General features: G+C 35.4%; 1 protein-coding gene across 4 annotated transcripts in view; it reads right to left on the bottom strand.

The window, feature by feature from the left end:
* Positions 1–23,096, bottom strand: part of Gosr1 (golgi SNAP receptor complex member 1) — a 67,152-nt gene that overhangs the window by 20,396 nt on the left and 23,660 nt on the right. For 2 of the 4 annotated variants that reach the window (XM_005327870.5, XM_005327871.5), the window contains exons 7-9: positions 14,714–14,743; positions 7,692–7,774; positions 1,981–3,974 (exon numbers count right to left, since the gene is read on the bottom strand). In XM_005327870.5, coding sequence (XP_005327927.1) covers positions 3,850–3,974; positions 7,692–7,774; positions 14,714–14,743 — 238 coding nt within the window. In that variant the 3' untranslated portion in view covers positions 1,981–3,849. Of the gene's footprint in view, positions 1–1,980; positions 3,975–4,875; positions 5,802–7,691; positions 7,775–14,713; positions 14,744–23,096 lie in introns of those variants that run through there. The other 2 variants (XM_040269255.2, XR_013436237.1) reach the window with 2 other exon arrangements.

Here is a 23,096-nt window from a genome sequence, read left to right as displayed (position 1 = left end):
GAGAAAACATCTTCCATCATAGTAAAGTGTAATTGGAATTGATTTCCCCCTCTCAAAGAGCAAACAGGATGGAAATGGATGAAATAATTTGATACTAACATCAGATCTTAGGTTAGATACAAAGAAAATGAGAAAGATCCCTTAAGACATGGCTCAGCTTTGTCTCAGCTTCTTACCCAATAAACATTCTTAAAATTTACTTGTTCCTTCCTCATTTTCTTTCTCCCTATGAAACTTTAGGGTATATAGATTTATTAAGGAATAAACAAGATTAGTTTGTTAAGATGATGAAAAGTTATGCATCATTTTGGAGACCAGGCTACATAACTTCTGGTCTAAAAGGAGAATGAAATAGTCATTGTAATCTGCAGAATCCATTTGTTCTTTAGTTAGATTTGCCACCAAACTCAGGGTAACACTGGACATGGTCATTTATCCTCAACAGCTTACTTTAATATTACAAGTTAGAAAACTCAAATCAATTTCCAGAAATTATATCTAGCTAACTAGGAAACACAAGTTCCTAAAAGTCATTTCCATCGAGTTGGGATCATTAACAGTGAAACATAAAATTCATGGGCAGGGAAATGAAATTGTAAGGTGCGTCAATTTCACAGGGGCTGAGTTTTGTACCCAAAGGCCTAGTAAATGTCTTTTTATTCTCTTCAGAAGTGTTCACAGCCAAAATGAGAGAACTAAGTAAATATTATTTGGCTCCAGGTACAAAAAGTACCCTCAAGGTGTCTCCTCATCTGTCTCCTTTCTCAGGAGTTTACTCCCACGTTTGGTCTGAGTATGGGGCAGTATGGAAAAAGTCATTATCTTAGAAAGTGAATTTTAGTAAAAGAAAAAAGGAACAGTGGAAAAGGAAAGCCCTTTTCAACATTGGAAAATTTAAAAAGTGAGCAATGCAGGTTACAGGGAGTTCTCCAGGATCATTAATAATAACAAAAAGAATGTGGACATTTCCAGGATGGATAACCCGTAGTACTTGGGTATCTGAGCTTGAACTTGAACTTCAGCAATAAGTTAAATATTTTCACTAAGGTCATCAATATACATTAAAAAAATCTTAAGAAATATGCCATTCTGAACCAGGCACAGTGGCACATGCTTATAATTCCAACTTCTCAGGAGGCCAAGGCAGGAGGACTGCAAGTATGAGACAAGCCTGGGGAACTTAGCAAAACCCCATCTTTTTAAAAAAGCAAAGAAATAAAAGAAAAATACACTGAACATTTTTGCCTTTTTGTTGCCATTGTTTTTCACATTTTTTAATAAAATGAAGTTCTGAATGGTTAGTAAAAAGATCCAAAATGGAAAGACTTATACAAGACAATGGCCAAAGGGGCAAAACTTTCCTAAGAGGCAACATTTCACTGGGACCAGAAATAGGAAATTCCTTCTGACCTCACCTGGGCTTGACTGGCTTTAATAAGTAACTAGCTGTTGGCTCCTGACTCTAGCAACTGCCCTCTAAGGAAGATAGCGAAAAGGGGGAGAAAAGCAAGATGACTTAAAAAAAAGAAAGAAAAGTTTAAATGGCATAAGACTGAAATTCAAATCAGCAGTTTCAGGATCCAAATTAAGATCCTTTCTGCAAGAAACACATCTCCATTTCCTTTCTGCAAACGAAGGCAGGAACTGAAGGGGAAGGCAAGAGCACTCTTCTACCCATGTACTCACTCTCCTAGCTACCTGGGGCACCTCACTATGGGTGACAGCACTGGGAGGTTAGTCAGACCCATCTGACACCAACATCTACACCAAACCTTTTCAACTTCCTTGGAAGAACTAGTTTCTTTATTTTCATAAAGAAAATAATCGACATAATTCTTTTACTTCATATAAGCACAACCGTCCTGGAAAGGCTCCTCAGCCATCAGCTGCAGCAAGCTAGATTAGCTGTGTCTTACTTTTACTCTCACACAATCAACTTTAATGAATGAACCAAGTAATCAGACCAGTAAAAAAGACTGGTAGCATAATTAAATAAATAACTTTATTTATGATACTTCAGATTTTATAAATGCCAACTATATAGCAACCAAGGTCCCACAAATTCTAATTGAGGCACAACTACCAATCAAGGCCCTTTGAAAAATCAAAGATAATAGTTTCAGGGGAGAGAAGTTTTGTTTTCCCAAAAGAGAGTTTAACAAATGAACTTACTTCCCCGATCCTTTAAGGTTCACAATGGGAAAACTTAACTTTCTTTTAAGGGCATCCCCAGTCAATGAACTGATCAGTCAACCCATATTTATAAAAATAAACCCCATAGTTAAGAAAAATATATCAAATGCCCTTCATACCCAGAATGTAATAAAACTTTGACACCAGAATGATAAATCTCTCAGCCAGTCCGATGTTAAGTCTACCCATGAGGCAGTTCATCAAGTCCACCTGAACAGCAGCATATACACACCATAGCGAAGAATGACAAGCTAATGTCCTCCTTCCCTGTGGCACAGTCTGAAGATGATATAAACATCGTGGTAAATTTCAATGGGGAAGAGCAGCAGCCTTCTCTCGGTAAGGAGTGTAGATGTTAGAAGTCTTTAAACTACCTGGTAGTTCAGTAAGATACGTAATGAATTTACAGAAACTGAGAAATGGTTAATCTGGGAAAGAATTCTGGTGAGTAGTTTACATTTCTGTCACTGTCCAGGGATGGTAATAGAAGATAGGTGCAGTTAGACAGATTCTGTCACAGGCACCTTTGACAGTGAAATCATTCTCTGGATGTCTGGAAAAGCTTAAGAGATTTGGAATGAATAGATTTTCACAGAACACAGAATTCCTGACACATCAGGCAGTAGTTTTTAAACTTTTGCTCCTAAGTTGTGGAGCATTTACAAAAGGATTATCTGGATAGTGACTTCTGAATGTCTTTTTGTATTTTGTTTGTCGAATAAATCTCACTGAAAATTGAGCAGTGCCCCTGCCTCCAGTTACCAGTGTTAATGCTGACAATAATAGGGAAAAATTGGGGGTGTTACAGACATTGGCTATTAGTTTCTCTCTTTCAACATGGTAGAATTAAGGTTTCATTATTTTATAGTAGTAGTTGTAGATTTCATTATCTTGTAGTGGAAGAAAAAAACCCCAAAAAGTAAAGTAATTTACTTAAAAAGAAAAAAAAAAAAAAAGGTCTGTCATTCTCAATGTTTTTCCAGCAATATAGTCAGTGTACTCAGAATTTTTAAAAAGAAAACACAAAAGCTTTTTTGCTGTGTTCTCCATTTCAGACAACCTCAAACATGCTGTTGTTGGCTTATCAGCATCTCAAAAGAGTCTGTGAAAAAATGGAGTTTTCCTTGAATATATATTAAAAAAAACTGGGGACAGAGATAGGAATCTATAGCCCAGATTATCAGGGAAAGACTTGTGATTTCTCATCTTGAGTGTTAGATAAAAGAACAAGAATTATTTTTATTCACAACCTAATCAGGTGGCTGAAAGAAAAGCAGTCTTTGGACGCAGAGAAACCTGGCATTTTGAAGAATCCAGCCGTAAGATCTGGCTTGTCCTCAGGATTCAGCACTGTCACTGAAGCACGGAAGTTCTGTTTTTGATTGGTTTACTTACCTCGTAGGGAGACAAAAGCAACTAAATCCCCCCTTCTTTTTTTTTTTTTAACTAAAAAATGGGGAAATGTGTGTTAGAAAAGATAGCACAGAAAAATCTGTGGCTTTAGTACCACCTGACCATGTCACAGAGCCATACTATTACTTTGAATTCATCTGGTGGTCAGATTAATTGTCAGGACGGTCAACTTCTTCCTACTTTTCCTTATTCCAGATCAGGGCGTGAAAGTGGTGGTCGTCAAGAGTCCATGGAGAAGTCCCATCAATGGAAAGCATACAGCAGCAATAGGATGGTGCAGACACCAATCACACCACCTAGAATGAGGGAGTCTCGCCGCTTCCTAAGATTGATCCTCTGGATCAGGCTGTTCACAGCAGGAAAACGATCTTTGGGAAATCTTTATTAAGGTCATATTTGAAAGAAGTCTCTTTGTTGAAAAGTCACAGGAATTAAAAGAATAGCCATGAGTGGAGTCCAGAAAGAAGAAATGATGAGAGGAAACAAGGGGGGAATCATACTCAGGGAGTCTTTAGCAAACACATATTCCAAAACTGAGACAAAGGCGCTAAGCACCTCAGTGAGACCCTGTCTCTAAATAAAATAGAAAATAGGAGCGGGGAAGTGGCTCAGTGGTCGAGTGCCTTAGAGTTCAATCCCTGGTATCAACAACAATAATAAAAGGTCAGGGGAGTGCAGTACTACCAGTCTTATGTCTAACATACAAATGAGAATAATAAAAAGAAAAAAAAATAATAGAAAAAGAAAATAATGATGATTGTCCTCGTGTACAATGGGATTACTGTCAAGCTTCAGGTCAGGGTGGGAGCTAGTATGGAGGAGCTACCACCTCTCCTCCCTCATCCCACTCCCCACTTTTCCTCTCTCCTGTTGCACCCCACTGTCTTCTTTCAGGAGACTGGGAAGTTCTGCCTGCGGATTTTGAAGAAAACCTGATCCTTTCTCCATAGAGAAATAACTATTCTTGCATTCAAGCAGCTGATTGAAGCCAATCTTGGGGTCTATATAATTAGGTATTGGTAAATTATTTAAAATTGAAAATTTACTTTTTAGCAATATAGGCAGAAAATGGGTTAAAATGCTCTTGTCTATTTAGAGAACATTAAGAAAGATGAGAAATTTTCAATTTGGGGGGTTTTATAATAGTTATAATTATATTTTACTTAGTATTTCAATTTATCGTCATACTCTTACTTGTTTGTATGTTGTTGACCAAAGTGCCCAAACTGTATTTCTGGCAATGGTTTCTGACAATACAGAGGAATCCTCTTTGTTTATCAGAGGTATTATATCAAGTTCAGGAAAACCAATGACACAACCCACCAAGGATATTAGAGATCTGGAATAATCCCCGCTCCTTGAGAGTCTTTACTGTGTTTTTCTGTAATAAAATGACTCTGATCATGGATTACATTTGTGTACATATATAGTCTACATGCTATATGATCATGTCTTCTAATCCTGAAATTTCCTTAATGTCTATAGAATACATACTATAGGCATTAATGTATTTTTTAATTAAAGAAAAAATACAATTGGAAGAAATTATTTTAAAGATGTATAAAAGGAAACATGTACTGAAGTCATAAAATCTTTTTTACAAGGTAAAAAATTTCAGAGAGAAAATGCTTAATTTTTTTTTTTTAGTTAAATAATGATAAACAAATCCATTGAGATTATGGTACAATTTTGATTTCAGAAAACTATCTATAGTAGACATAGTTTTTCCCAGTTTACCTTTAGAAATCATCCCTCTTTCCTATAATAATCTAGTTCAGTGCATGTAATAAGGTGGGGCTGACCCTGCCCTCTGCCATCAAGAGTACATATAATGTTGGGTGCAGTGGCACACGCCTGTAATCCCAGCGGCTCAGGAGGCTGTGAGGGAGGAGGATCATGGATTCAAAGCCAGCCTCAGCAATAGCGAGGCGCTAAGCAATTCAGTGAGATTCTGTCTCTAAGTAAAATACAAAATAGGTCTGGGGAAGGGGCTCAGTGGTCAAATGCTCCTGAGTTCAATCCCTGGTACCACCACCACCAACAACAAAAGTCATACAAACTCAGAATTGGTAAGACAATCCCTTCCCTTGGCCAATGACTGGGTTAGAAAAGGGCAGTAATTCAAGATGGGGCAACCACAGTCCTCATTGGGGCTTTTGTGACAGCTGTTGAGAAAGGACATTATTTTCCCCAATCTTTTGATTTGGTGTTAAGAGTCATCTCTATCATCATAAGGAAATGCCTGCCTGAGAATAATTTTATCCATTATATTAGAAGGCTAAGGAGGACTTAATTAAACCCAACTACAAAAAATCCTGGCATATTAACAGAAGAAAGCTGAGTTATGAGAGGGGAAGGGAAGGTAAAAAAAAGAGAAAAGGAAGATTTCTGATGATAAAATCTGAGCTTGTGAATCCAGCATGTCTGAAACCAAACTCTATCTCTGGAATTTATAGTTAATAATTTATAGTTAATTCCCCTCTTTTCTCTTTAAGTCAGTCTGAATTAGGTTTCTGTTGTTACTCTACGGTGTCCTGACATTTTGTTTGATTGTTTTTTGCTATTCTAGAATGAAGTATAAAATTCCTGGGTTGCTCCTCTGTGCCAGACACTATTCTGGGCTTTGGGATACTTTATTGTCTTAAGAGAACTTAGGGTCCAATAGAGAAGAAAGACATTCAGACTAGAGAAGAAGGCATTTAGAACAATGGGGACAAATTCTAATGGACAATTTAGACAGGTTTTAGTGAGTATTACAAGTAATCCAGCTATCCAACCTCCACTTCCATTTAAAAGTTTCAGTGGTTTCACTCAAAACAAACTTACTTGCTGACAACCAAGTTCATCATTTAAGGATACTAGGGCTGAGTGTGGTAGCTCATGCCTATAATCCCAGCAACTCAAGAAGTGGACATAGGAAGATCTGAAGCTCGAGGCCAGCCTTGGTAACTTAGCAAGGCCCTAAGTAACTTAGTGATATCTGGTCTCAAAATAAAAAATAAGGGCTGGGGATATGGCTCTATGGTAAAATGCCCCTGGGTTCAATCTCTAGTACCCCCCCATACAAAAAAAAAGACACCAGGATTTCATGGAAAATGCAACGGGAACTTAAAATTTGAATCTCTAATTTGTTCTTTACTAACTGTAGACCTGGGCCAAGCTACTTTTCTAAGCCTAATTCTTCATTTGCAAAACAATAATAATTTCTGCATTTTCTCTTTTATGCTGATGATAAAATAATGCATGTAACAGCATATAGTATCATATAAATAATAAACAATATTGAATGTGCAGTTTATGCTAGGGTAACAAGAAAAAAATCCAATAAAGATTGGAAAGTAACAATAAACTCTAAGATATCCTTTTCCTTAAGCAAATAAGTATTCATGATCTTAAATAGGTAGAAGTGACCTTGAATTATCTAGGACTAGAATATACTCAACCTTTGAAAATTACAGGTCTTCTCCACAATTTTTGGAAAAGAAAGATTTTTTTCCCTAAGCTTGTCTTCTCTGAGAGTAAGTAAAGTGCTTCTAAGTGGTAGGCTTCTCAGTTTCCCTACTGGGCTTCTTGGAAGTATAATTAACAATCTGAATCTGGGAAACTGAATAATTTAAGAAGTAGAGGTCACAATAAATAAGTTGGGCACTTATCCTGGAATTCAACTTGTGCATGCAGAGTCACAACACTTCTATCAGCAGTTACAACTCATCTGAGTATATGGCTATCTTCTTCTAAGCATCTAACACTGACTCATTCTCCAAACTGGATAAAAAAATAAAATTTATGATGTTTAGATAATAATAGTGTATATTATGGAGTCCTACCATAGATTCAGTACATTTAAATGTAAAGATAATTTTGTGAACAATTCAAGTTTTTTTCCCCCTAAATTTACTAGCACTAAACCCAGGTGATACTTTCAGCATGAACTTTCACAAATTAGAAAGTATTTGTCCTATGTAATTACTGAGAGGCTCTACTGATGTCAGTTACCTCCCACTACCCACCTGCAAAAAAAAAAAGAACAGGTGTACTCTTCTGTCCACCCCACAAAGCAGATTTCAAACTTTCAAAAAGGATACTGGCCAAAGTGTTCATTTTGCTGTGAATTGACTTTAACATTCCTCTCTGTGAAGTCATATTTTCTTTCGTTGCCATAGCAATGCTTTAAGGAGGGAAAAAAGAAACAATTAAATTGGCATTTAATGTTACTCTGCATAGATTCATTACACCCCTAACAGTGAATGGGAAACTTTGGTGAACAACATCATCACTCAAAGCAACAAGTGGGAAAAGCACTTCCCCAAACCACTTTTCATTGTCCTTTTTCTGAATGACCCCTCTGCAATCCAATGATGTCTTTTTGTGTAAGGCAGCAAGTCATTTCTTCAAAGTAACAAATGAAGTAAGATATTACAAATCACATAAAGCTTCTTAAAATAGTTTTGAATGGATCCAATTGCTAAAATATTCTTAATCAGGAAAAACTGTTGAGAGGGAAGCAGAGAATTACAACCATAAAAATAGAACTCAAAGCACCTATTCATATACAACCAGCCCTCAAGTTATGCACAAATTATTTCCAAATTTTACTTGAGAAACACTAGGCAGATTTTGGGACATACAAGCAACATTATGCTGGGTTTCACTTCACACCAGCTGACAAAGTTGACTATGATTGAAAAAAGATTGACTATGACTGAAAAAAGGGCAAAAGCCATTCTTTGTAAATTGTATCTCTTCCACGTGACCACTTTGATGTACTATTTAAAAGAATCTGAGTTAAGCCGGGTGTGCATGCCTGTGATCCAGCAACTCAGGAGGCTGAAACAGGAGGATCAAGAGTTCAAAGCCAGCCTCAAGCAAAAGCAAGGTGCTAAGCAACTCAGTGAGACCCTGTCTCTAAATAAAATACAAAATGCCCTGGTGATGGAGCTCAGTGGTTGACTGCCCTGAGTTTAATTACTAGTACAAAAAAAAAAAAAAAATCAAAGTTAATATTTTTTCGCTAGCACTTCCAGGATTACTTTTCTGTCTTATATGCATGCACATTAGAATTCTAGAGGGCAAGATGAGTATCCATTTTGATATGTAATACACAGGTGAATGCTTTAGATATTGACATTATCAAAAGCTATAGGAAATGGAATACTGTGAAGCAATTCTGAAAATATCCGAAACATTAAAAAACAGAAAGTAAAAAAGAATAAAGACTGAGATTCTGGGAAGACGGCAGAGTACAAATTCCTGATCCCATCTCATACCCATCTTCCTCCATGAAATACACTAGAACAAAAGCAGACATGCTAGGAAGAGTCCATCTCGGGCCCCAAGTTGCCTTGAGATCTCCAGGGCAGAAAGCCAGGTGGAGGGCGATACTTTCTCAAGTGAGGAGAGAACTAAGGAAGCAATGGCAGGGAAACCTAGATTTTTCTTCGATCTTTGTATAAAGACTCAGGTTTCTTTGTTTCTTAAGGAACCTAGACAGTAAAGACTACGGTTCTGCACATACAGGGGCTGCAGGGATGTACTGAATTGCTCCTAGTTCCTGTAGTTGGGAAAGCAGTGCTATCCACAGAGACAGACTTATAAGCAGAGAGCATACAGCCTAACAGCTGGTGAGATGCTCAGCCCTAAGGGATATACTGCTAGGCCTTCCATTACCAGCTGGATGCCACTGCTTAGGTCTCTAATGGCCTGGTCTATCCAAGAGCTGATGAACACATTTTTAGGCAGTGGAACCAAGTGGAATAGACTACCAAGTGTCTTTTTTTTTTTTTCCTTTTCTGTACCAGGGATTGAACCCAGGGGAGTTTAACCACTGAGCAATATCCCCAGGCTTTTTTATTTTTATTTTATTTTTTAGTTGTAGATGGACACAATACCTTATTTACTTATTATTATTATTTTTTAATGAGGTGATGAGGATCGAACACAGTGCCTCAAACATGTTAGGCAAGTGCTCTATTACTGAGCCATAATTCTCAGCCTCTTGAGTCGCTGGGATTACAGGTATGTGCTACCACACCTGTCTACCAGGTATCTTATTAAAGTGAGATACCAGAGGGAGTACTCTACACAAATGACATATGAACCAAAACTTTAATTTCAAGATTAGAGAAGGTAAAAAACAAACAAAACTGTGTAAAGAGATTTACTGAAGTATTTTAGAATAGTAAAAAAACCCAACAAACACACTAAAACATCCCATCAAAGCCAGTGACCTCAGGGAACAAAAAACCAGCAGAAGCTTCCCAAAGTGTTGGTCAGTAAATGGTCATTGAAGAAAAGAAAGGAAATGAGAATTAGTAACAGGTAAATAGGAGAGATATATGGGGGGTGGGGTGGGGAGAGTGAAGCCAGGCACAGGGGTGCATTGCCTCTAATCCCAGCGGCTCAGGAGGCTGAGGCAGGAGGATTGAGAGTTCAAAGCCAGCCTCAGCAACGACAGAGAGGCACTAAGCAACTCAGTGAGACCCTGTCTCTAAATAAAATACAAAATAGGGCTGGGGATGTGGTTCAGTAGTTGAGTGCCCCCAAGTTCAATCCCTGATATCCAAAAAACCCCCCCAAAACGCCCCCCAAAAGTGAAACAATCTGTGAAAGATGCTGCTGAGATGTACCAGAAAGACATCTCCAGGATTCTGGCCAAGGAAATGATCCTGTCAAGGCTGTGAGCAAGCTCTATAAATGCAAAGTGCACTCAGACTCAGTATTCATAGGGATGAAGAACCAGCTGATGGTTTTGTAAGTGCCAGTCCCCCTCAGAAGAGTAGAGAAGTGATGAAAGTCATGCAGAGTCTCATGAAGATTCCAGAAATCCAAGCCACTGTGTGGCACTATCCAAAAAGACAATGAAGGCTAGGTTCATAGGAGAGATATCAGAGAACACGTTTGAAAGCACTGATGAGCCAGGCACAGTGGTGAATGCTTGTATCCCAGCAACTTGGGAGGCTGAGACAGGAGGATGACAGCCTCAGCATTTTATTTTTATTGTTTTGGTACCAGAGATTGAACTCAGGGGCACTCAAATCACTGAGCCACATCCCCAGCCCTATTTTGTATTTTATTTTGAGACAGGGTCTCACTGAGTTGCTTAGTAGCTTGCTGTTGCCAGCCTCAGCAACTTAGCGAAGCCCTGAGTAACTTAGTAAGATCCTGTCTCAAAAAATAAAAACGGCTGGGAATGTGGCTAAATGGTAAAGCTCCTCTGGGTTCAATCCCTGGTATCAAAAGGGGGAAAAAAAGAAAATAAAGCAAGCACAGATGATCAGGAAAAAATGAAAGAAGCCAAAATGAAAACTGCAAAAAATCTGTTTGAAATTACAGTAAGGGCCTTCAAACCTATATTGAGTATTCTTAGGTCAACCTCTGAATCATATATATCTATTATTGAAATTGAGACTATCACTATCTCCCATGCACTTTGACTTGCAAGTGGATAGAAATTAAAAAATAATTTCCACAAAGCACTTTGTATTCCTTGGAGAATGAATATTATCATCATATATTAAGTGATTACCTTGTAGAATATGCATGATTTCCAGTATCACATAAAGTATATGTAGACATACTTTCCCATCTCATTCCATAATTTGGAGTTGAGTGAAATCTAGGCTATTATATCAAGGGTCAAATACTTAAGAGGTGAAATATAAGCTCCAAAATAATATATAATACTTTTAAAATAATAAATCATTGATGTCCTTACTGGAACTTTAACATTCTCACTTGTTCTGTGAACTAAACTCAGTTACTAATTTTTTAATAATAAATCATACTAGTTATAAATTCAAAGATAAACAAATTTATGAATTTTAAAATGTTAGTTCTTTTTAATAAATCGATGACAATATGTATATTCAGTTGTACAACAGTTTAAATATGTATCTCCAAAAAGAAAAGGTAAATTTTGACATATGGACTGTACAAAAATAATTACTTGAACTTAAATTTTATATTACCTACATGTAATCATAACTAACTTTATATTCAGTGATAACTATCATATTTTAAAATAACAGATAATATTAAAATGAAAGATGAAGTAGCATTGTTTTAACTATAAAACTAATAGTAGCAGGGATTCAATGGTTCTCAAGGGTTCCTATCCATTGAGCTACTCCAAATTTTTATACTCATGTTACCAACCCTTAAACAGGCCAGCTCTAAACTAAAAACTTAATTAAGGTACCCCTGTCCTAGAAGATCAGGCAGAAAGAAAGAGAGAAAAAAAGGAAGAAAAAGGAAAAGAAATACAGGGAAATTTTAAGTAAAGAAATCTGAGTAAAATGCAGTCAGACTTCATGTGCTGATAAAAGAGAAGGTGTTACAAGAGAAATATTTCAGTTGACAAGTAGGTAATTTTGTGAAAACTGTTCAGATTGAAGACACAGTGCATACAATTTATATAAAACTTCAAGAATATGATTAAAGCATATTATAATAAGAGATGATAATGAATTAATATTGTTAAATAATGATAGTAACATAAAAAGTAAGAATTCACGAGTCCCTATTGATATAAGACTTAAGAAATGAATATTGAAATATTTAGGAATAAAGAGGCATCATGCCTGCAACTTAGAAAATAAACTGTAAAAGAGAATTTGGGAAAATGTTAATGTCTGGGGAATGTTGGTAAATGGTATATGAAATCTGCTGTATTACTGGAACTTTCCTGAAATTTGAAATGATATCAAAATAATAGGTAAAAAAAAGATTAGTATTTAACACAGGTACCACTTGTAGATTACCTACAGCCAGGCACAGTATAAGGCATTTTTCTTATATTATTAATCTTTATACCAATCTCTCAGGGCAGGTATTATATCAATCTTTGATTTTAAACAGATAACAAAATAAATGGAAATAAAAATTAAAATGGCCAGTTTGGTCAAGAGAGTAAAACTTCTCTGGCCTCTTGTCAGGCTGTAATTTGTGTCAGACACAAGAAGTTATTCTTTCTTTAACTTCCAAATAAAGAATGCCATTTGGAAAGAATAGTTTCCAATCCTGGGACTTCTGCTGACTTGCCAGCTAACCCCTTTATAACAGGCCCCAACAGCTAACTAATATTTCAGTGTATGAACAAACCCTTAGCACCAAACAATTCATTCAAAACAATTACGTGTGCTGGGGTTGTAGCTCAGAGTTAGAGTGCTTGCCTAGCATATGTGAGGCACTAGGTTCAATCCTCAGCATCACATAAAAATAAATAAATAAAATAAAGGTATTGTGTTCATCTACAACTAAAAATAAATAAATAAATAATAAAAACAATTTATGTAATTAATAGGGTTGATGAAAAAATTGTTCAGGGGCTACAGTGTAGCTAAAAACTTATTTAAGGTACCCCTGTCCTAGAAGATCAGGCAGAAAGAGAAATAAAAGGAAGAAAAAGAGGAAAATAAATACAGGGAAACTTTAAGAAATCTGGGCAAAATGTGGTCATTCAAAGGTGAATGAAGGGGGCTGGGGATGTGGTTCCAGCGGTAGAGCGCTCCTCTGGCATGTGTGCGGCCTGGGTTCAATCCTCAGCACCACATACAAACAAAGATGCTATGTCCGCCGAAAACTAAAAAATAAATATTAAAATTCTCTCTCTCTCTTTCTCTCTCTTAAAAAAAAAAGGTGAATGAAAGGAAGAGAGGGGGAATGGAAATAGGAAAGACAGTAGAATGGATCTGACATATCTTTCCTTTGTGCATCTATTAATACATGCACACCATGTGCTGAGAAAGGGAAGGAGTTATAAAGAAAATATTTCAGTTGACAAATAGATAATTTCATGAAAACCCCGTTCAGATTAGGTAGTAGAGTACTTGCTTAGCATGTGCAAGGTCCTAGATTCCATATGTAGAACCGTATAAAAAACAACAAAAGTTCAAAACAAGTTAAACTTGAACATTATTTCTTTTTTTTTCCTTTAAAAATCCAGTCCTCTTTTCCTTTGATGGAACACTTGTTTGGTTTCTAATTGAATCTGTGTTACCAATTTGCAAATTTACCCTGTGCCCAAATAAAAGCTGCTTTTGCTTTTATTTTAACCTCATTTAAGATTTCTTGGTTTACAAAAGTTCCAAGAAGTTTCTAAGAACAGAAATCAATTAGCATGGCTAGGTTTCAAACCAAATCATACTCCAAAGTTTGAATTCTTTCTACAGGGTGGAAAGTACAAAAATGGTTTATATACAGCATTTGCTCTACATTTGTATCCTCAACATTATCTATTAGTTATACGATGATGGGCAAACTACTTAGTTTCTTGTTTGTTCTGGATACAGTGTCTGTTTCATGGGCTATTTGAGAGGATTAAATAAAATGTGCATGCCAAACACTTTAGAGCAGGATCAGAGCCCATAAAAAGAATACAAATGTTTATGGTTGGGGCTGGGTTTTGGCTCAGTGATAGAGTGCTTGCCTAGTACAAGCGAGGCACTGGGTTCGATCCTCAGCACCACATAAAAAATAAGTAAAATAAAAGCACTATGTCCAACTACAGCTAAAAAATAATTTTAAAAAATGTTTATAGTTGTCATGTACTTTATTCTACCTTTTCCTGAAAAGCAGTGCTTCACACACTGCTTAATTCTAAAGCATAGAAACCATACCTAGTCATTACTTTTTTACTATCATAAAATATATAAAAATTTCAAACTTAAGACAATCAATTCAAACTAACAAATGTTTCTTAATTTAAGCAAGAAACTAGTTCAATGGTATTATAGATAATATTAAATATTACTGTAGTAGATTTTCTATACCTGCTGTAACAGAAACCATGGTTATTTAAGTGGTAAAACAATCAGATTATGTTCAAGATTGTTTTCTATTAAAAATGAAAATTAAAATATTAAGTATGAATTAACTGGAAAAATAACCTATGTTAAATAGCCTAATTCCAATAATTATGGAAATAAATGTTTTGGGCTTCAAATGTCTCTTTAAGGGAAGGTCACAGTATACACATTACTATCTAGTAAAATTCTCATCTTTAAGGAGGATGACTTGACTTTCACTTCAGTTAGTAGAGTTAACTTCATCTGTTCATTAAATGTTATGTGCAAACACCAACAAAGCAAAACAAAAAAATTATTCCTACCTTATTGTTTCTTCTATCAGACGATCTGAGCTAAAAAAAAAAAAAGAAATTCAAATCCTGGAATTATTAAATAAATACATTTTAAAAACTTGTACTTAATTTTTCTACATTTGTAGACCAACTTTTCAGCCATATGTAAAAATACCTAGATTTTTTTAAAAGTATCTGAAGAAAATTCTAGACTCTGAAATTAACTTACCCACATGGATATAATGTATATTTTACTTTTATTAGCTTAAATATTTTCCCACAGTAGATACCTGTTTGTTAAAGTCAGAACAATTTTTGTGTGTGGGGATTGAACCCAGGCGTCCTCTAGTACCGAGCTACATCCTCAGTCCTTTTAAATTTATTTTTTATGTTTTTATTTTGAGACAGTGTCTTGCTAAGTTACTGAGGTTGGTCTAGATCCCCTACCTCAGTCTCCCGAGTCACCGGGATTACAAGCATGCATGTCCAAGCCTAGCTAAATCAGAACGATTTTAATGACAGCATAAAGAAATAGAAGTTCTTTAATCTAGATAACTCCAAATGGACACCACCATCTTTATCCAAAACTTAACAATTACAACCAACTGGCTCAGACAGGATAAACAAATACAGTTCTGATGCCTGTAAGAGCAACAGGGGCTTAAAAAGGCTGCCTCTGCTAAAAGTGCCCTTTACTTAGACCTGCTGATGCCTATTGGGTAACTAAAAACAGGACAGAATTTGGCATCTGTGCCTTCATTTTATATTTGTTTTCAGGTTCCTGGTCAGCTCTGCATGTAGGAATGTGAAACATTTAAGAAGCATCCATCCAAATAAGACTTATTAGTCCTAAAATTAATTAACCTATCATATCCCCCTTGATGACTAAGATGAGATTTTCAGGGACTACCAGCATTTATGGCATCAGACCCTTAGAAAGGTATCTAGAAGTTTCTTGTCCCCTTCCTGGATGGACCACAGGTCTGATAAACATCCCCAGCAACAAAGTGGAACTAACACCCTTCAGGCAAAAAAGAACTCCTCCAGAGTCACTTCATAGAACCAGAACTGAGAGAATGATCATCTAGACCATAGTCTGATCAAGATTGCTTAATTAGGTTGTGGGTCAGTGGTGGAGTACCTGCCTAGCATGTGTGAGACACTGAGTTCAATTCTCAGTACCACATATAAACAAACAAACATCAACAACTAAAAATTATATATATGCTGTTTAATTATGTACACCTCTTGCTTCCTACCCCAATTCTTCCTCTATTTAAACTCAGGGCTGAGATGCTGGATCTTACTTTGTCTTCCAATGTAGTGACTAAAGTTCTTTTCTTGCTTTTCACCATTATCTTTTCTGTTTTTTCGGTTTTGGGTTTTTTTTTTTTGGAGGGGGAGGGGCAAGTGGCTGGACATGATTTGTTGGGACCCCAGAGTCAGGCCTCTGGCCTAGAACTCCAGTAACGAATATAGTAATTATTTACATCTTAAAGTTCCTTCCATTTTTGGGAAAGAGTTGTTTTGGAAACTGAACCAAGCCTCAGCTTACTAAACTTCAGAATGTAAGAATATGACTAAAGACAGCAAATATATATCTGTAATCTGTATGCTTTTATGCATCACACACTGAAAAGAAAGAAAAACAAAAAAAGTAATATTAGGGAGGAATTTATAGGTAGCTTAGTTTGGTAGAGGTGCAACTTTATAGTGGAAAGTAGGAAAATAAACTTTCAAATGAGGTCTATATTCATTTGGCACAGTACAAAATACACAATGGGCATGCAAATACTGCATGTTTTTTTCCCAGCTACTCTTTCCTAAAGAATTTTTAAGTTTATTCTCTAAAATAATAAGTTAAAGCTTAATTATAAAATGGAATAGAAACTCAAGTTACTGCATGAATAAAGGAACCAAGATGGGCTTTAAAATGTCATAAATAGCCAGGCGTGGTACTGGTTTGGGAGGCTGCTGAGGCAGGAAGATAGCAAGTTCAACGCCAGCCCCAGCAACCTAACAAGGCCCTAAGCAACTTAGTGAGACCCTGTCTCAAAAAACCTTAAAAGAGCTGGGTGGGAATGTGGCTCAGTGGTTAAGTGCTCCTGGGTTCAACGTCTGGTACCAGCAAAAAAAAAAAAAAAAAAAGCCTAAATACCTTGTAAAAATCCTGTGATTAAAAATTTTAAAAATTACAAAGGGTGGTTAAAAGCCAGACTGTGTGCTGTATGGCAGTTTAAATGCTGGTTCTCTGGGCTGGGGATGTGGCTCAAGTGGTAGCGTGCCATGCCTGGCATGCGTGCGGCCCGGGTTCGATCCTCAGCACCACATACCAACAAAGATGTTGTGTCCGCCGAGAACTAAAAAATAAATATTAAAAATTCTCTCTCTCTCTCTCTCTCCCCCCCCCCACTCTCTCTTTAAAAAAATAAATAAATAAATAAATAAATAAATGCTGGTTCTCCCACTTATTAGTTGATATTAGGCAGGTTTCTCTGTGCCTCAATTTTCTTATCTGTAAAGTGGCAATATTAATAAACCCTATTTATTCAGAGAATTAAAAGAGTTCATATATGTAATGATTATATCAGTATGTGGCATGTAGTAAGCACTGAGTGTTTTTTGGCTCATTATGGTAATTTCTCAATAACTACAGATTAATTCTGAATCCAAGCATAAAGTTGATACAAATTTCCATATAATTTCCTATTCTGATGAAATCTATGCATTTATTCTTTTACAAATGTGTACAAAACTGCCCCTGAAGGGTACTGGGTCACACAGTGGCTATAAAAATAAGGCCACTACTATAGATCTTAAATGGAGACAGGCAACACACAGACCAAGAGCTGTCCTGGCAGAATGTCGAAAATAGGGTGATTAACTCAGGTTAATAGTTCCTTGTTCAACACAAAGGTTTGACTGAATGTTCTCATCAGGGCCTCCTAGTATATTAAAAGGCATAAAAAATAAGATATTTCAAAATACAGACAGTATAATACAAAAATAAGAATTCTATTGCCAAGCTCAACAAACTAGTTTTGTGCTAATAGCCTCGATGAAGATAAAAATCAATGAAATAGACTTTTAAATTAAGTGTTTGAGAGCAATCTATTAATTTGCTAATTTTGTTAAGAATAATAACAGTTAATTCTTATAAGTGCTTATAAGGAGCCATGTCCTCTCCTAAATGACTGTTTTAACTTAATCCTCATAACAGCCCTAGGAGACTGATTCTACCATTCTCTTCATTTACAAATAAGGAAATTGAGGCCTAGAGACAGGAAATCACAGTTATGGGGCACAGCCAGGATTCAAACTGAAGCAGATTGACTTCTGAGATTTGGCTTTTGCTGTTTCAGTAAAAGATAGTTCTCTTTCCCTCTCTCCTTCTCCACAATCAGTCTCAGTTTTTCCCTACTTCTAAAGTATCTCTCATTTCTACTCTAGCAAGAATCACACAAAGACCTTGCTAAGAGGATGAAAAGAAACTTAAGAGAAAATATTTGCAAACCACAGGTGACCAAAGATTAGTAACTTAGAATAATATGGTTAAAATAAAAACAATTCACGTAGAAAATGGGTAAAAGACATGAAGACATTTCACTAAATGGGACATGCAAACAGCAAGCACACAGAAAGCTGTTCTATATCATTAGCCATTAGGGCGATGCAAACTACAATGAGGTATCACTACACACTTGTCACAATAGCTAAAATAAAAAAAATAGGTGAGATCACCAAATGTTGATGGGGATGTGTAAAATTGGATCATTCATATATTACTAATGAAACTGTAAAATGTATGCAATCACTCTGAAAAACAGTTTTGTAGTTTAGAAACTAGCTTAAAAAACTAAACATGCAACAACATTGTGACCCAAAAAAAACAAACTCCTGGGTATTTATCTGAGAAATGAAAACTTATGTTTACACAAAAACTAACACGGATATTTATAGCAACTTTATTCATAAGAGTCAAAAGCAAGAAACAACCTAGATGTCCTTCAATGGATGAATAGTTACTCAAACCATAGTACATCCATACCATGAAATACTACCCAGTAATAAAAAAGGAGATGGGAGGGGATGGGGTTGTAGTTCATGGGTAGAGGGCTTGCCTAGTACATGTGAGATTCGATCCTCAGCTTTACATAAAAATAAATAAAATAAAGGTATTGTGTCCATCTACAACTAAAAAATATTTTTAAAAAGGTGGAGGGGAGGCCATTAATACAAGTGACAACCTGGATCAATACCCAGAGAATTATGCTGAATGAAAAGTCAATCTTATTACTACAGAGGCTGAGGCATAAGGATCACTTGAGGCCAGCTTGGACAACATAGCAAGACTCTAATAAAACAAAAACAAAAACAAAAAAAGCAATCTTGAAAGGTTACGAACTGTATGATTCCACACATATATAACATTCTTGAAATGACAAAATTATAGTAATAAAGAATAATGCTTGTCAAAGCCTAATGAGGATGGTAGAAGGAGGAAGGGAAATAAGTACTTATGTTTATAAAGGGCAAATAAGGGATCCTAATTATAAAAGAAGTGCTTCATATTTTGATTATATCAATGTCAATATCTGGGTTGTAATACTGTATTATAATTTTACAAGATGCTACCACTGGAGGAAACTGTTAAAAAATATATGGGATTTCCCTGTATTATTTCTTACAATTGCATGCAAATCCATAGTCAAAATAAGAAATTAAAAATTCAAAAGCAAAAGTACTGAACAAAGTATCAAACAACAACCATAAAAACTCAATGCTAATTAGATAGAATACAAAGCTACATACCTTAAGTAGCAAACAATGTGAAGCAGCATTTAGAAAAACTTAAAAACTATTCTGTGGAAATACATTTCTACCTAACTCAGTGAATGCCTGGAAAGAAATGTAAAAATACAAAGCCAAGTATTTAGCACCAATCACCAGAAAGCCAGCAAGATACACTTCATTATCTGCTTTCCACAGATTTGAAGGTTTAATAATATTTCTCTTGAACCTGTTCTCAACCATAAAGTCAGAGCTAAAGTTTAGTAACTAATAAACTAGCCTAACTACTGTAGTTAGAAAATAAACAAATTAATTTTGCATTCAAAGAATGTTCCTGAAAAAAGTAAGGTTGAAATGACTACTAAGGACAGCTTTCTACATTGTTATATGTAAAGGAAACTCTTTGAGGTTCTTGTGGCATGCAAATATAACCCTTGTTTTATGTGTAAATACTTTCCTTAAGAGGTAGCTTTCTGCAAATGACATTTTGGCTAATTTAAATAATATTTTAAAGATAATAAAGCCATTTTGTATTTATATGAATCAAATAAACAAAAAGTTTTGTAAAGCAAAAATTATGTCTATTTTCTGTATACAAAACCTGATTTTCATATAAGTTTTCTTAAAAGGATACATTGAAACAGATTTGACAATTTATACTCAAATATAGTAATTTTATAGCACCATCTGAACTACAAAGAAAACAGTGTTTACTGCATTAACCTAAAAAAAGAAAACAACCCAAGGAAAACTAAAATTCTACCAGCAAATATCCTGCCCTACAGAGGAAGGATTTTTTCCTCCTTTCAAATCTCCTTAAATATTAATCATCTTTCTTTTAGTCCTAAAATATACTGTAAAGCATATTTCAAAATAACATACACTAATATTCAGGAGTCATTCTCAGACTGATTTGTGTTTTACAGAAAGAAGATACACTATCCTAACCACGCATCATGCATGCAGCACACTAGAGTTAAAATAGTCATACATAAGAATTTCACAGATGACAGAAGGCCAATGATTTTTAAACTTATTCTCAACTGTCCCAAATCTTCAAGTCCTTATTCATTTGGTTAAGACCAAATAAACTGAATAAACCCCATTCATTAGAAAGCACCCTGGACTTTGTGGGGATACAATTCAACAACAGAGTGGCTCCATAAAGATGGCATAATCCAGTAAAAATTGAATTTAAAATTGCTTTCCTTTGGGATATAAAAAAGACACAATCAAGAGGCATTATCCTTCTTAAAACAGTATTTCATAACAGCCCAGAGGCATTCTGTAAAGTCATCTAGAGCCTGTAATTAAGGAACAAGTTTCTCTCAAGACCAATTTAAACAAGCTGAAAACAATGAGCTAAATTTCATCACCAATTACTGCACTGAGACATTACTAAAGCCACATTTAAATAATTTTATTTTTTTAAAAATTATTCATTCCCCCCAAAACTCCAGAAAAATGCATGCTGTAAGAGTAAAAATGTGATTATAAGCATATATTGTAAAGCAATTTAAACCAACAAAATGTAAGAACTTTGTGAAATTACTTTAGATAACATCTAATTAGAATTCTTTTAAAAGGGCAGGTGAATAAGTAAATAGACATGTAAATGAGCAAGCAAGGAAATATGAAAACAAACATAATAAATAAATAAAATTTAAGAACCAATCCCTCTGTAAGCTGCAATAATTGATAATGTGCAGTAACTGACCAATCAGATTGATAATTGATAATGTGCAGTAACTGACCAATCATGCACTGTGGTGCTGCAGTCTCATTCAGTTAACCAAAGAGACTTTTAGGTCTATGTCTTTTTTATTTCTATGTAAATTTCTCTTAAAATATGCTGAGGGGTGTGGAGATTGCTTAGTGCTTAGTTCAATCCTCAACATCATGGGGGAGGGACTAACAATCAATTAAGCTACAGAAGGCTATATATATGCTGTTTTAATGCTAATATATTTTTATTTTACACATAACATTTGGAAAATACAGAAAAACAAAGATGAAAGTAGAAACTCTGTAATTTCTTTACCAACTATATTAATAGATGGGCATATTTTCCTACAGTCTAAGTAAACAAAGGAATATCTTTACTAGCTTTTATCAGGGTTAATGTAGTATAGGAAATATGTCCTATAATCCCATGAAGTTACCTAGTGACAAAAAGTTAAGCACCTGACTCAGAATTCTACCCAGGTGAAAAAGAGAAAAAAGAAAAATGAAGGTAAATCATTAGCAGAGAGATCTTGGAAAGCCACTTCTTACTTTTCTTTTTTAACAAACTTATTTTTCAGAATTAGTTGTAGGTTTACAGAAATGTTAAGCAAAAAGTACAGAGGGTACAGAGTTCCCATACACCCATTCTCTCTCACCTATTATCAACATCTTGCATTAGGGTACATTTGTTATAACTGATGAATATATTATTGGTATGTTATTAACAAAAGTCCCTGGTTTGCATTAGTGTTCACTTTTGTACTCAAAAATTCTATGGGTTTTGACAACTACATATTATCATGTATCCACTATTACAGTATTATATACAATAGTTTAACTGGCTAAATATCTATGTTCCACCTATTCATTTTTTCCTCCCCTTCCCATCCCAAACCCCTTGCAATTGCTAATCTTTTGCTTTTTTCAGAATCTTATAAACAATTAGCTGGAATTCTATAAAATGCGATCTTTTCAGATTGGCTTCTTTTTAAAAAAAATATTTAATTTTTTTAGTTTTAGGTGGACACAGTATTTATCTGGTGCTGAGGTTCAAACCCAGTGCCTCATGCATGGTAGGCAAGTACTCCACCACTGAGCCACAACCCCAGCCACAGATTGGCTTCTTTTATGTATTATGTATTTTAAAGTTCCAAGTCTTTTTGGCACTTGATAGTTTACTTTTAAACAATACTATATAGATGTGCTACAATTTGTTTTTCCATTCACTTATGAATAACGTTGCTACAAATACTCATGTGCAAGTGTTTGTAGGTATAAGTTTCCAACTCATTTGATGATTAGGAGCATGACTGCTGAAATGTTATGAAAATACTATATTCAACTCTTTTTTTTTTGCCGCAGTGAATTAACCCAGGGCCTTGTGCAACTTAATCTACATCACCAGCCCTTTAGCTTATTTTGAGACAGGGTCTCACTAAATTGACTAGGTTGGCCTTGAACTTGTGATCCTCTGGCTTCAGCCTCCCAAGTAGCTGGGACTGCAGGTGTGGACCATCATGCCTAGCTTATATTCAGCTTTTTAAGAAAATGCCAAACTATCTTCTAAAGTGTTTGTTCCATTTTGTATTCCCACCAGTAATGAGAGTTTCTATTGCTCCACATCCTGGTCAGCATTTGTTATTATCAGCATTTTTTATTTTAGCCCTTCATTTCATTTGTTTCTGAAACCTCTTTAAAAAAGTAAGAGTTCCTTAATGTCTCATTCAGTACAAGCTAATCTCCTCCACATAAATGAAAATGGAACTATACTTTTTCTTTTGACTTGGAACTTGGGTTCTGGGGAAAACCAGAGCACTTGGCTACATGAACTCAACTCATGAAATTGTCATAAGGCTCAAAAGAGATAATGTAAACAAAAATAACTTGTAAATTATAT

The sequence above is a fragment of the Ictidomys tridecemlineatus genome, chromosome 3 (assembly GCF_052094955.1).
Source record: "Ictidomys tridecemlineatus isolate mIctTri1 chromosome 3, mIctTri1.hap1, whole genome shotgun sequence".
Classification (NCBI taxonomy): Eukaryota; Metazoa; Chordata; class Mammalia; order Rodentia; family Sciuridae; genus Ictidomys; species Ictidomys tridecemlineatus.
Note: the sequence above shows the minus strand (reverse complement) of the source record. Positions and strands in the feature narration are given on the sequence as shown.